General features: G+C 48.0%; 1 protein-coding gene across 10 annotated transcripts in view; it reads left to right on the top strand.

The window, feature by feature from the left end:
* AFF1 (ALF transcription elongation factor 1) overlaps positions 1-9,793 on the top strand; it is a 75,759-nt gene extending 65,966 nt beyond the window's left edge. For all 10 annotated transcript variants that reach the window (XM_035547254.2, XM_035547269.1, XM_035547278.1 and 7 more), the window contains 7 exons: positions 927-990; positions 1,830-1,966; positions 2,617-2,688; positions 3,284-3,377; positions 3,474-3,517; positions 4,804-5,033; positions 6,689-9,793. In XM_035547254.2, coding sequence (XP_035403147.1) covers positions 927-990; positions 1,830-1,966; positions 2,617-2,688; positions 3,284-3,377; positions 3,474-3,517; positions 4,804-5,033; positions 6,689-6,810 — 763 coding nt within the window. In that variant the 3' untranslated portion in view covers positions 6,811-9,793. The remainder of the gene's footprint in view (positions 1-926; positions 991-1,829; positions 1,967-2,616; positions 2,689-3,283; positions 3,378-3,473; positions 3,518-4,803; positions 5,034-6,688) is intronic.
* Positions 9,794-14,363: the final 4,570 nt, after the last annotated feature.

Raw genomic sequence — 14,363 nt, forward strand, 5'->3', positions numbered from 1 at the left:
TCCATACTGAGCACTGCTTTCGTGAGAGAGAGAGGTATGGGACCTGCCCCGTCCTTCTCACCTCTGGGACTTCCCCACCCACCACAAAGCAAAGCTCCTTCCTCTCACCAGCTCTTGTTTTGAGGGAGCTGGTGTAGACGCAGGTACTTCTTAACTCAGAGACAATCCCCCTCTGCAAGGCCATGTCTCTTGTGCCTGCCTGCAAGGGATGGGTGCTGGTTTGTCTGATTCCTGACAGGTGGTAGACTTGTCTGTGACAAGGTGCTGTGCAGGAGACTGATGTCTCTGAGAAGACGTGATTCCTTTCTGGCTCATTGTGTTAGTGCTCAGGTGGCTCCATGCCATTTGCGCGGTGAACAGATTATTCCCGCACTCAGAATCGTGCCTGGTCCTGCTTTATCATCAGTTAGGAGACTGGGACCTGCAGTAGCCTTGGTGACCCCATCACTTGCAAGCAGCTACCTGGAACGCAAGTTCTTGTGCTCTGAGATGAGTGCATCGTGTTGCAAGGTGTGCTGTATGCTTCAGACAAAATATGAGGGTGTTGTGACTGAGGAATGACAGGCAATCACCTGACTACTATTTTTACATGGAAGTGAAGAAGTAAGCTTGTACTCGCAAAAGACTAACTTCCTATTATTTTTTTTTATGTCCAAGTGTAAATTTTACCTGGTTTTCTATCATATCCTTAAATAGTCCTAAAAAAAATCAGCTTCTTTTCATACCATTTTGTTTGTGCCTTCAGCAGCTGTGTAGTTACGAACAGGCAGATAACACTGATTTAGTGATTATCATAACTCTAACGTGCATTTGGTAACAGTACCAGGTTGTACTGGAGTCACAGCATCCTCTAGGTAAGGTAAAATCAATACTTACACTACCCTTTTTTTCTTGTGTCTGTTCTCCTCTGTCTGCCCCCAATTCAGACAGCATTCGATGGAATATCACATAGAAGAGGCCAAGAGGCTGAAGCACAAAGCTGATGCAATGGTAAGCCTGGGCCCTCTGCTAGAAACGTCCAGTGGCTCTTGCACGGGGATCTGATAGCTGCAGGCACGTGATCAAGTTGTGCTGGCTCATGTCACTTCCACCTAATGGAGTATGTGCTTAGTCATACGTGGAGAGGCTGTTTTCATTTGCCTAATTTTCAGGCACTTCCCTTTGTATAAACACACTTAGAGATTATGCCTGAAGAATAGGAATCGAAATGGGCTTGGAGGTTAGCAGGCCTCTTTGCTTTGCAGAGCTATCACTCTGGCTTGGGAAGATGGCTCAGAGAGTTGGTTTTACAGCAGTTCTCTCTGAAATACCAGGATTCAGATGATAATTGTGTTGCTGGTGAACAAGACTTGAAAGTGCCCTTTGCTGGCTGTCTCAGATGCGTGCAGTTTAACAGCATGCATGGTTAAACTACGTTTTTTTTTGCTAGATATGGCTCAGTCAGGTAATGTACGTTTGTCACTTGCCGTTCCCCTGTGAAAATAAAGTGGGGAAAGTAATAGAGTGGGAAAACCCTACCTGCCTCGCACGAGGCCTGCCCCCAGTGCCAGCCAAGAGTATCCAAAGAATGTGAAGAAAATAAATTATCAGAGAAAACCACTTGGCTGTGGCAGAGCATAAGGTGGAGACCCAGGTAGCCAGAGCACACAGGGCTGATGACTAGGACTACGTTAGGGACCCTGAGGAGAACCCTTTCGTTATCACCTGGAGGTTTGACATGATTTTTTTTTTATTTATTCAAATACTCCCTATTTAGGGGGAGAAAAGGAATTCAGGTAGAGAGAAATAGTATTTTCCGTAGTCTGAAAATGGGATTTTTTTCCCAACAGACCGACAAGACTGGAAAGGCCTTTCAGTACCTTGATGCTGCCCTTTCCTTCATTGAATATGGGATTGCCATGGAATCAGATGCATCAGCACCAAAATCTGCTTACAGCATATTCGCCGACACGATAGATCTCATCAAGTAAGTGGTTTTGGAACCGTGATGGTTAGGCAGTATGTTTGGAGGAGAGTGGTTGGTTGTGTCATTTGTTTGCAACCAGGATGGCTCTGGATGCCTGTGAAGCTGATTGAGACAACTGCCAGTTATTTTTTGTAGTAGGCTTCAAACTTACTTTTAAACATGTTATTGCTCTATGGTTTTGACAGACTGTATTTCCACAATGCTGTTGTTGTTTTGCTTTCAAAAAGGAGATTTGCCTTTTTTTTTTTTTTAATCTTCCAAAAAGAAAGAATTCCACCAAGATGTCTATTCTGGCCAGAAACACTGGAATTAATATTTCACCCTCAGTTCAGGAGGACCCTAGGTCTGTGGTGGTCCCCTGGGGAGGCACTTAGCTGTACATGTGCGCTTGTTGCCCATTAATCAGTCTAAGAGGAGAGGAGGTCCTGTGAGGGGCTACATCTGTTCCCACTATGGGTGACACAAGGCATTTTCAGACAAAGTTGTCTGCTCAAAATTATACCAAGCACTCAGTGTCAGCACCAAGGATTCAGGTCAAGTTTCCTGGTTTTTGGAACAGTGTTTAAGGTGGTGGTATATGCTAGTTTTTTGTGAACAGTGGGACTTAAGAGCCTTGACGACTGACATGATTGTTATTTTTGTTTCCTTAGATTCATAATGACATTAAAACCCTTTACGGACACCTCAGCATCTTCACATGAAAAAATCTTTGCCGTGTTATGGTGCGTAATGTTTTCTCTGTGACTTCATAGTCTGTTCCTAGATCTGGTATAGTGAAAGCCCTGTTGCTGTCAGGGGCAAAGGAATGAGTGAAATGGGAATCAGAGTTCTGCAAGGGAAAAAGCAATATAAAAGCCAGAGCAAACTGGAACATCTCTGAAGTGAGCCAGGATACCTAAAGGGACCACATGTGGAAGGCACAGGCTCTAAAATTTGATCTGCTGGTAACTTGAGAGCGCATAAGGACTTTCACCTCAGGTGGAAGAATGTGATGTGCCTGCCCACGTTTTGGCCACGTTGAACAGAGCTGAGGTGCTGCTGGACAGGGGCATGTTCAGCCCATGACATCCGTAAGAGGCTGGGCACCCATTTCTTTAAAATGTGGCCCTTCCTCTTTTTTTTTTTTTTTTTTTCTGTTGTGTGATTTTTTTTCACTGAGTCTTCATTTCTGAGATGAGCAGGACAGGAGAGATCCTGAGGTCTCTTGAATTTGCAGAGAGGCTGATGGGTGTCTGCCCCCATCCCACGTGGTGGATTGCTGGCGAGCCAGCAGCAGTGGGCACAGGTACTGACTCTTGGGTTTCTTTCTGTTCACAGCATGCGCTGCCAGTCCCTCCTGCACATGGCAATGTTTCGTTACAAAAAGGACACTGCAATAAAGTATTCCAGGATCCTGAATGACCACTTCAAGGTAGGGCACATGTATTGCCAAGCTGCCAGTTGAATGGCTGTAGCTGTTACTGGTGTGGGCCAACAAAACTAACAAGAACTCTCTTCCTTGCTGCAGAGTTCTTCCAGAGTAACACAAGCACCTTCTCCATGTGTTGCAAGGTAAGATGTAGAAATATGGGTCTTGAAGGTGTGAGCGAAAACAGTAGCGGGGATCTTTGAGATGCTAGCCGCATTTGAGAGTGACTGACTCTGCCCTGCCACCTGAAATCGTTTTGTTACAGGGTGCAAGTATGTTTCTGCTCTCTTATTCTCCATCTTCTGCATCGGAGAGGGATTTTTTTCGCTATGAGATCTAGAGGGTTAGCGCCCATCATGCAGAGTAGTTTTCCACCAGAGGACCAGGGAGAGTAATGTCACTGAGCTGCTCTCAGAGCCCCTGCTGTTCTCATCCTTCTTTTGGATGTCAGAGATCCCTAAGACCTGCTGGGACAGCATCCCCTCTCCCTGGCTACTGACCAGTGGGATTATGCCTTTACCATGTGGCAGCCTCACTTTAAAGTGGTATTTATGTATTTTTCTCTGGTTTAGCTGCTGATTAAGAAAAAGAAACACATTTTCTGACTTCTGATTTATTGAACGTCTTGTCGTTCTTATGTATTTGCTGCAGAGTTCTTGTATATGTAGCAGCAAAAGTAAAAGGAAAGCTGTCATATAAGAGTGTTTGACCCAAAGCCCAGCACACTGGGCCTGCTTTTAGCAGCACTAGTTTTACTGTGTTTTCCAGTAATGGTGTGTGGCAAATAGATGCTCAGCTCTGCATCTGTTCCATTTAAACTCTGTGGTTGAGAGGCTTGTTTGGTCTGAAATTCCAGTTATTCTTCTGCCACCTTGTGCAGTACAGCTGACCAGTATGTAAATAGTCTCCCAGGAGCAGTGGTGGAGGCTGTCTGTACAAGTAACTTACAACTAGATTGGGTGAAGCAGTGGGAAGCAATGATGGGGTGAAGCCAGCAGGCAGCTGAGCTGGCCACATTGAGCTTCTCCAGGTCTGCAAGTAAAGGACTAGCTGCCAGAAAGCTCCAGTTTCCTAAGCGGGGGACAACATAAGCATGCCTGAAGTCATTAGGTAAAAACACTTGGATTACCTGGTGAAGGCTTCCACAAATAGGTGTGGATTTTGGAAGGTGGATGGGTGGTGCTTTTGGGTGTCTGATCCCTTGTTTCTTTTGTCCCAAGAGGAGTGCTTGGAGTTGGGAATCACTTGAAAAACCTTGGCGTTGCACCTGAAGGATAATTATGTCCTCTCTAGCTGAACACTTCTCAGTTTTCAACACTCACTCCATAGCACAGGCCCAAATGACATGGGATAGCTCCTGGTATGAGCCTTGTGGTAAGACATTTGTCGCTGAAGGTAACATTCATGGTGGTGTTTCTTTCTCCTGCAGAAGCACAGGCATGCCTTCTCCTCTTTCTCCAATGCCCTCTCCTGCTGGATCCATGAGTTCTCAGCCAGGATCAAATGCTAGCAATTGTGGTGGCAACAGCATTAGCTCTTCAGTCACCATCCCTTATAATATCCCAAGCATCACCTCTTCATATGTCAACATCACTTCCTATATCCTCTATGCGTATGATATTTGGGAACAGGCTGATGCACTGGCCAGGAAGAATAAGGGTAAGGTTTTTTCCCTTTGGCTTTTCTGTCTTGCACATCGTGTTTATCTGCATGTGCCTGCTTAAATCCTAACACTCGGTGTAGCAAACACCATACCTGCAGATCAAAGCCTCAAATATGTGGAAATAGACATCTGTGGTGTATTGGCTGGTTTTAGGCAGAGATACTTGCTGGCAATGTGTTGGTGAGTGTTCCAAATTAAAAGTACTTCTCAGTAGCCTCAGAAGTGTAACAGCCTAAGGGGTGAGAGTATCGAGCACAGAAAACCAGGCAAATTGCTTCACAGTAGCAAGAGAAGCACCAGCGTTTTTCTGCTATTTGTTTTTCACTTTGTGGGGAGCTTAGGTTTTCGGAGTTGGTTCACCCAGCTTTCAAACAGGTTTGTGCCCAATGGCCTGGTGTTTCATTTTGTTTGTCAGCCTCCCAGGTATTCTTGATTTGAAGATGGCGAGGCTGGTTTCCTGCCATAAGAGAGCAGGCGAGCAGCACTTCAATGGGAGCCCTTGTTGGGCATGTGACTGGCATTTGCCAGTAGCATTTCCTAAATCCTCTGCTACTTTTTTTACCTTAGAAATTTATTGTTTAAAATAGTGTTTCATTGTCCCACAAGCAGCTGTGGGTAAGCAACAGCCCCAGAGCGGGCACAGTTCAGTCTGTGACCAGCCAGCCCACGTGGTGTTCGCAGTGCCGTTGTTCATAGAACACCATGTTTTGTCAGCTACTGTGAGTGAAGGGATGTATTGCCAAACCTGCAAAAGAAAATGAGAAGGATGTGCCTGGCCTAAATTATTGGAAGGCTGTAAAAACACTCATGCTAGTCAGGCAGTTGCTGAAATTCAAAAGGCTTTGCAAGTCAACGTTGAATAAAGTAACTCCAGTTGTTGGCTGTCCGCTAAGGGGATGCGCACTCACAGCAGCAGTTCACGTGTAGTGTTTTGGGCTGTATCCTCGAGAGGCTGATCAAAGGCTGCCACACTGAAGGCATGTGCTGGTAAGCCAGAGCGAATGAGTCATGGAAGAAAACCCACGGGAGAGCAGGCAGAGCACAACCGTGCATCAAGGAAGATGAAAATCAACCCCTGTTCTAGGCTGCTGCTTCAGTGCAGGGGAATGACGGCTGGGGATTTTAATACTCCCGAGAGCGTGGGTCCATGCAGAACAGTGAATAGTCATGTAGGCTTGGCACTTGTTTTGGTGGAGACGTTGGAGGCCTGTCTGGCTGAGGAGCTGTGAGGTCTCCGTGGTCTGAGGATGAAGGACAGCAGGGACCAGTCTGATGACAGCTGCTCGTGCTTCCAGGCAGCAGTCAGTAAAACACTCAAATTTGGCTTCTTAAACCTGGGGGACGTGCGCGGCACGGACTGAGCTATGAACACCCAGACTCCTGCTCACTTGCCATGGAGTGTCCATGTCCTTCTGATGCCAGCACATGGGGAGGCACTTCAGTGCGTGTGTGTGATCCTTGCATGCGCCCTGCGTCACGTGCTTGTTGCACTGGTGAAAGTACTGATCTTTGTGCATTAACAAGGTCTTTCATGAGACTTGAGGACTGCTGCTGTCTCCCCTCGCTGCCCCCAGCCCACTGGCCGTGCCTCTTGTGTGAAACCAACCAATTGTTCTCTCTCTCTCTCTCTCTCTCTCTCCTCCTTCTCTAGAGTTTTTTGCTGAACTCAGCGCAGCAGTGTGCCCTCTGGCACTGAACAGTAGCATGACCGAACTGGTACACTACAGTAGACAGGGTTTACAGTGGCTGAGACTGGAGACAAATACGCCTTAACTGGTGCTCAAGGTGGTTAAGTACCTTGAACTCTTTTGCACTTTGGAAGCCTCAGAAACAGTCTGGCTTGCTGAATCATGGGATACAAAGCACCTGCAAGGGAAAATAAATCAGAGTGGAAGGGATCTGGTTACACTGGAAAAAAAATGAACTTTGTTTTTAGGGTAACATTTTGCTGCCTTGAAAAAGAAGAGACAGAGGAGGGCCCCAGCGTTGATGTCGCCTTCCTTTAAAACAACAAAGTGCAATGAATTGTCTGAATGGCTCAATGTATTGATGGTCTATAAACATTTCTATTACGAATAACCAGCAGGACAATAATCACACATGAAGAAGTGCCGACAAGAAGGAAATCTGCCTCCAGAGGTGAGTTATTATGCAACATGCCACAGTCTGCAACAGCTGTGTGCCCAGAAGAGATGTCAGAGAAGTGTTTTTGCAAGCACGGATGCAGTCCATCACACCACGTTGGTTCTTTGTCCATCACACCACGTTGGTTCTCGGATGGCGAGTAGCGTCCTCATCAGCACCCAGCAGCATTATGTTACAGTAGACAGCCGAGTGATCTGCCTCGCCTGCTTCCCAGCCTCACCCGCGTGCACTCGCCAGCCAGCTCCTGTGCTGAGAGTCGGGTGAAGCCCTGCCATCGGTGCTGCACGTTCACTTCTGGAGTCACCATTGCTGCGATCCTCTTCCTTGCCGTACGCTCACCCACACGCCCGCCCCTAACGCTGTGTTGCTCGCCGTCTCGCTCGGTTTCAGCCACGTAAGCTGAACGTGGTCGAGGTGGTGAAATCACCAGGTGTGGCTGGAAACAGCTCAGCGCCCGCCCTGCTGAGGACGCTTCGTCCGGTTGCGTTGGGTGGTTTCAGTGGGTGGGGGCGCGCGGCCGTCCTGGGGCTCTGCGGGTGAGCGGGGAGGGGCTGCTTGTGGAAAATGAGGCAAATCCTGCACTTGGATATCGGCACGCAACCCTCGCAGGTCTCGGTGAGTATCTAAGAGCAGGATCTGGTACCCAAGTTGTGGATCCTTTGTGTGGGAGGTAATTCATGCGCTCTTCCTCAGCCAAGCCCCAGGATGGGCCCAGGGACTTGGAAATCTGTCTTCAGGGGGATCATGGAAGGGAATAATGAGGTGTTTGCAAGCCTTTTTTTCCTTGTCAGGAGCTGCACATTTGAAATTGCGATTTTGCAAGTGGCAATAAGAGCGAAGGCAGTATCTGCGGCATTTGTGCGTTCAGTAAAAAGACAGCATTCTGTACCCAAAGATTTCCTGTTGCATGACAGCAGCATCCTGCCATCCTCATGTCTAATAGTGTGCCTTAGCCCTCTGGTCCCCTCTCGCATCCCTCGCCCTGTTGCTGACGCAGATGCGGGAGTGGCAAAGAGGAGGAAGATATCCCAAAATCATTGTGCTTACAGGAAGGAACATGTCTCCGGTGAAGTAGTTCCCTTTTCCCACCTAATACCAGGATGGAGGAACAGGTCTGCACACATGCAGCAGCACCTCCATTGTAAAATACCTGCTGGTGGTTTGGAGGCTCGCAAAAACCAGCAGCGAACACATATCAGCAAAAGGTCTGCATTTCCAGAAGTAGGTCCCGTAGAAGTGGCCCCTGCTGTGGGGCTCAGCTCCAGTTGGAGCTGGCGGGAGCGTGCCGTGCCGGAGACGCACCTGCCCGGGCGTCTTCCCGGACCTTCGAGTCGTCTTACGTTCACTTTATTCAAAGCCTTAGCGCATTTCAGGGATAAGCTGCCCTAGTGGTGGAAGGGAGGTCCCTGTTCCCTGCCCGATTTACCTGCCAACCCTCACGCACGCTACCCCAGCTTTGGCCCGAGTGTGGAGGGGAGGCTGGGTACTTAGGGCTGCGATCTCAGGAAGCGTGGGAGGGGACAGCCAGGGCCAGCTCCTGGTGTGCACTTTGGGGTTGGTCGGCAGGCCGGCGGCCTTTTCTGACTTGGTCTTGGTGCAGAGTTAGTTTCGGGTCCACCAGCCGAGCAGGACGAAGGCAGAAAGCCTCATGGCAGCCAGACAGCAGCGTGGGAGTGGGCAAGAAGCATGGCAAGGGTAAGGGTGAGTGGGAGCAGGGAGGGTGCTCAGTCTGGGACAGCATTTCATGTGCTGTCCCCAGCCGTGGCCCCCGGCCCTCCAAGCACTTTGCAACCCGGATGGGGAGCACCCATCGCCCAGCGGGCGAGTGGAGTGTGTGCAGCTGCATGGCTGGCACGCGCCCTTGGTGTTGGGGCGGCGGGGGGCTCTCGTTTCAAAGGCCAGGGGCCGGTGGAAGCATCGGTAACTGGCTTCACGCCGGCAGCCGGCTTTTTCTTTCTGTTACGGAGGAGACTGCTTAAATAGTTGTTACTTTTTAGAAAGCCATCGTATTTCAACCATGAGCCAGGTCAGAGGCCTGTGAGGGATAAGGGAAGATGCCCATAGTTTTCACCTGAGTCTGGTCAGGCCCTTTAAAAAAAAAAAAAAAAAAGAAAAGGAAAAAAGAAAAAAAAAAGGAAAAAAAAAAAGGAAATAGGATTTGCCATTAGAAAACAAAACCATGCATCCAAGGAAAAAGGAAAAACAGAGGTGATGGTTGAGTCCCCGAAGGAGAGGAGGAGGGTATGGTGGCAACAAAGCATCATTTCCACACAATATTTATTTAGAAGGAATAATACATGTGTTTAAATTGTCAAATGTTCTATTTTTAAGATGCTGTTTATTTAAGAGTTGGAAAGCCCCACTTACATGGAGACAGAGATCTCTTCTGTAACCAAAAGTCAAAGTCTGACTGCAATGTCCTTGTTTTTGTGTTTCTTTTTTTCCCCTCCCTCTTGGTTCCCATTGCAAATCTGTACATCTTAAACTTATTTTGGGGATGCACATCCCTCTTGTAAATACTGTTTTCTGCCCTGTGTGTGGTGGAGTGTCGGAGATGGTCGATTCATTCCTACGGGGTAATAAACAATAAATGAAGTAGCCCATTTGTTACGAGTCGTTGCGAGAGTCCTCATGTTCTCAGCTTCTTGTCGAGAAACCAGGTCTGCGTAGGCGGGCTGGTTAGTGCCTTTGTGCTGTGCCGCGAGGGGCAGCGGCACCCTGTCAGCCCGCAGGGTCGTCTGCCCCGCCGCCCCTCACCCGCCTAAGGGGGTCCCCGTGGCCTCGCGCTTCTCCTCTGGGTGTTCTGCTCTCTGCTTGCCGTTGGAAAATGTCACCGTTCCCTGGAAGAGCGGCTTCACATCTCTATGCACTGTTGTGGTATAATCCGTGTTTCTTTCAGGTCCTTTCTGCAACACGCATTGCACCTATGATGTTTGCTACTAATGGATGTGGTTTTTTTTAATACAGTGTCTAAAGCATAGAGAATACTGAAATCTGATATAATACTCGCTAGATATGTTGCTGTTACAGACAACGTATATGGAAATGTACACTTTTTTTTTTAGGTCAGTGCAGTTTTTCACTGCGCATGTAAAATCCCAAGGGCAAAATTGATCTTGAAGTAAAAGGAAAAAAACAACTAGTTTGACAAAAACTGCAGTGTGAAACATCCCCAGGTGAGCACCTGCTGCAGTCTTGAGCTGTGGACTAGACAGGAGGAGCTTGCGGCAAGGCGGCACTGGACTCAGTTTGCCAAAACCAGATGTTTCAAGCAGCATGGAGCCAGCTTAGCCCCTGCAAGGTTTGCCACAGTGCAGGGTGGTCACGGGGCGAGCTGTTGGTGGCCGGCAGAGCCAAACCTGGAGCTTGCAGCAGTGTTGCGCCAGCCCAGGCATCCTGTGGCAGTAACGTACTTGGGGTTGGGTTTTTATTTTTGCGTGTTTATTTATTGAGCCTGTATTGACCAAACCTAATTTTGCAGCCGTGTATAATTTATTTTGATTAGTTATACACTATGGATTAGCTGTCTTTCTCTCCTTGGCTTTGCTTATCTGTTTCAGAGGCAAATGTTATTTTTGGCAAACCAGCTGCATTAAGGTTGATTGCAGTTGCTCAGCTCTCTGCTGGCCTCCAGACACTGAGAGATCTCTTTGGCAGCCTGTGCTTTCTTGATGTGAATTGCACTGTGAGTAACCACTGTCACTACCCGAAATCAGCAGTATTCCAAGGCCACCGTCAGCATTTCTCAATCTGTTTCCGTAAACTTTGTGTTCCTGAAGCAAGGGTTTTGTACGTGCTACGTCTGCAGCGTGTTGTCACTGGGGTTTTGTGATGGGCTTTGTCAAGGTACGAGGCTCCTGGAAGTCTTGTTGGGATTTGTCCTCTCCCACTCAGTATTGCTGAGGTTAAGCTTTTCTCTGGGTCCAACGTTTCATGTCGTAACAGCACAGTAGCATTGTCCACTTCCATTAAGCCATCAAAACCGCAACCCAGCTGATGGCTTCTTTCTGTTCTGCTTCGATGTCCGCAAGCGTGCGGCTGCCCAGCCGCGGCCCCTGGCTGCTGGGAGGCATTTCTGCAAGCTGCTCAGAGCCGTGCACTTCCTTGCTGGTTGCACGCAGGAGCTGGTGAGGGTTGTGGGGGGCAAGGTTTTTGCTTTGTTTGGTTTCTCCATGTGTCCCCAGGAAGCAGGGTTTGGTGAGATGCACCCTGTGCCTGCGAAGGCTTCACTTATGGCACTTCTCAAGCAGAGTAGAGGTGCATGGCAGTGGCAGGGCTTCCCCGGCAGGTGCTGCTCAGCTGCCACGCTCACCCCTGCCTTTCTGGGTCCTTGCTGTGGGCTTTGTATTTCAAGAGTTACCATATGGGCTTGTGTTTTAATTCCTTTTTTTTTTTTTCACCCTACCTTTCTCAGCTTTTTAAAGCATAAATAAAATACTGCAGTTCTCAGTGAGGATGTCGTTAACAAAGTAACTGTGGTGTTCCCCCAACATGGGTTGTAAATGTTGTCAAGTTACCCCCAGAAAAGGAGGTGTACTGGGGCTGCGGCGCTGAATCTGCACTCTGAGGCTTCTGTCAGTAAGAAGTAGCTGCCTTTATAGTCCTTGAAAAAGGTGAAAATCAGATCTGTGATACAGCTTGGGAAAAACAAACAAAAATCTCTCCAAAGAAATTGTGCCACAGATCTTTTGTCTGTCTTCTGTACTGGGGATGAAGTGTTGTGTGCGCGTGTGTATAGTTATATAGATATATATATATATATATATAATTAAAAGAAATGAATTTTGACTTGCTTGTCTTTAAATTCTTCAGATGAAGGAGATGTTGGTTCAATCTGTAAAGGCGAAATGGCAAACAAGCCACCTGGGGGGAGGGAGGGGAGAAGGGAATCTCTTGTTTTGGCAGTCCTGAGCTTGAGCGGTCTTGCCCTCCCTCAGCCATGCTCTGCCCACGCATGAGCGCAGCGTTTTCCTTGGCACGTGCTGGAATTTCCCAAAAAACTCAGTGGCATGAACACACCTTCACCTCCTTACTGCCTTTGGAGGGAAGACATCATTGCAGTATGTTTCGTGTTGTTTTTTTTTTTAACCTTTGAGTTTGACATCCAGGTGTCCGTCCTGAGGAGACAGCAATGCTGGCGCTCATCCGTAAGTACTGCTTTGGCAAAAAAAATTGATGTGTGCTTCCAAATTGCATCTATCTTGTTGAAGGGCAGGCATGTATTACCAGGTAAATTGTCCTCAGGAGCACCACGAGCCTGGTAGGTTCGCATTTAATTTTTGCCTCTTTCCTGATACCTTCATGCAGGGTAATCTGGCCCTGTGGCTGCTGATGGCACTAAAGAGAAGGCAGAGCCAGCCATCCACCTGGCCACCCTGTGTTGTCCACCTTCTTTCAGTGAGGAAAAAATTAATTACTTTTAATTAATTTTAGTTCACCTTCTGTTAACAACCAGCCATCAGCAGCAGGCGGATCCCGGTCATGGCACATGGGGGCTGCAGGTGAGACAGGGCACATCATCTCCTTGAATTGAAGCAAGGCCTCAGGGCGCAGCTGGGTGCCCAGCGTGTGGGTTTGCAATTACTTTCTCCCAGACGTGCTGGGTTAGGTGTGCTGACTTGCACTGTTCTGTTTCCTCCTTTTTTGTTTTTCTTGGAAAATGCATGTGTGGGAAGACAATTTGCTTATGATTCTTGGCCTAAGCTAAGTCTTACCATCAAGCAAAGACAAAAAAGTTTCTCGCTGGCTGTGTAACCAGAGCCAAGCCTTGATGCCACTCCCAGGAACGGCTGTAACAGCATACTTTGCTGCTTAGAGCATTCCTTTTCAGGACCATTTAGTTAAAAAAGCATCAGAGAGGTGCTCCCGTGGGTCGCTGTCAGGCAGACGGGCACTTCAGCGGGGTGGCCAGGCCCCTTGTGCTCACAGCCCAGCCATCATTTCCATCCGGACGCCAGCTGCGGGCAGGGACCAAAGTATAAAGTCGCCGGGTCGGCGGAGATGTGTTAGAAACAGTGCAGGTATTTATCAGTGTGGGATTTTTGCTCCAAGTGGTGGAGCACAGCAACCCTTGCAGACCTTTCTGACCACACAAGTCAGATGGCAGACGTAATGCAGCTGCCTGTTGACTTGCTTTTGGTGCTGGAACAGCTTTAAAACAAAACTGTAAGCCAAGGAATTGCGTAAAAAAATGTCATGAAATGACAGCAGCACCAACCTTGCTGACAGAGCCAGGAAAGAATTACAAATATAAGTTTAATCTCCTGGCTAGGAGTGCTGTGTTTTCTGCCAGTTATAGTCAGAGAACACGCAAAGGTTCAGAAAACAAATACAGATGTGGCAGAAGCAGTCAGCAAAACGTTTAAGGGGAGCATCTGGTATAAAGTACTTAGGTTTGCAAAATAGTGCACAGCAGTGATGCTGAAAATAGTTTTAAAAGTAGATTTAGCCTAAATAAAGATAAAAGGCCCCATTTAAAGGTGGGAATAGCCTGGACTTCCCAGGCATTTGTTGTAATTAAGCCTGGACAGGTGAATTGGCTGAATTTTTATGTTGACGTGAATTTTCTGGTGCAGCTCATTACCAACTCCTGTTGATCACCGCAGAATCAAAATGCTGTTGAAAGGGGAAGGGGGGATGCACAAAGCCAAGGCCATGCAGTGGGGACACAGATTTAGGTAAGTGCACACAAAAGTTGTGAACAACGCGGTGACCTCCTACAAGTTCCAGGGACTTGGAGCCCGGTGGCCACTGGGCTTTGTGCGTCTCTATTGCCCGGGCTTGGACACAGTGGGATTGAGCAGAGCGAATGGTTTTTCTCAGCTGGCTTTCAGGTAGGGGAAAAGCAGCACGTAGGCTTTCTGATGGGACTAAGAGCGCACACATGGTTTTTGAACACTTGGAAATATGTAAGCATCAAGTGCAGCACCTTCTACAGCCTTTTGCCCAGGTCTGGTTGGTGTTTGCATTAAGAGCTGTTGCTGAAGGTTTTAGCAGGATGTTTAATCCAGTTGTGCTTCCAGCCTGGCTGATGGAAAGGAGATGCTTTTAGGAGAGAGCAATATTTAAAAAAACACCTTTCTTCACACACGTGGCGAGGTCAAGAGTGGCTCAGAGCCTGCTCCTGCTCTGCCTTGTGCCACAGTCACCACAGGGGTGAGCAAACCCTTGCATGGGGGCAT

This window comes from Cygnus atratus, chromosome 4 (genome assembly GCF_013377495.2).
Source record: "Cygnus atratus isolate AKBS03 ecotype Queensland, Australia chromosome 4, CAtr_DNAZoo_HiC_assembly, whole genome shotgun sequence".
In the NCBI taxonomy this organism is placed as follows: domain Eukaryota; kingdom Metazoa; phylum Chordata; class Aves; order Anseriformes; family Anatidae; genus Cygnus; species Cygnus atratus.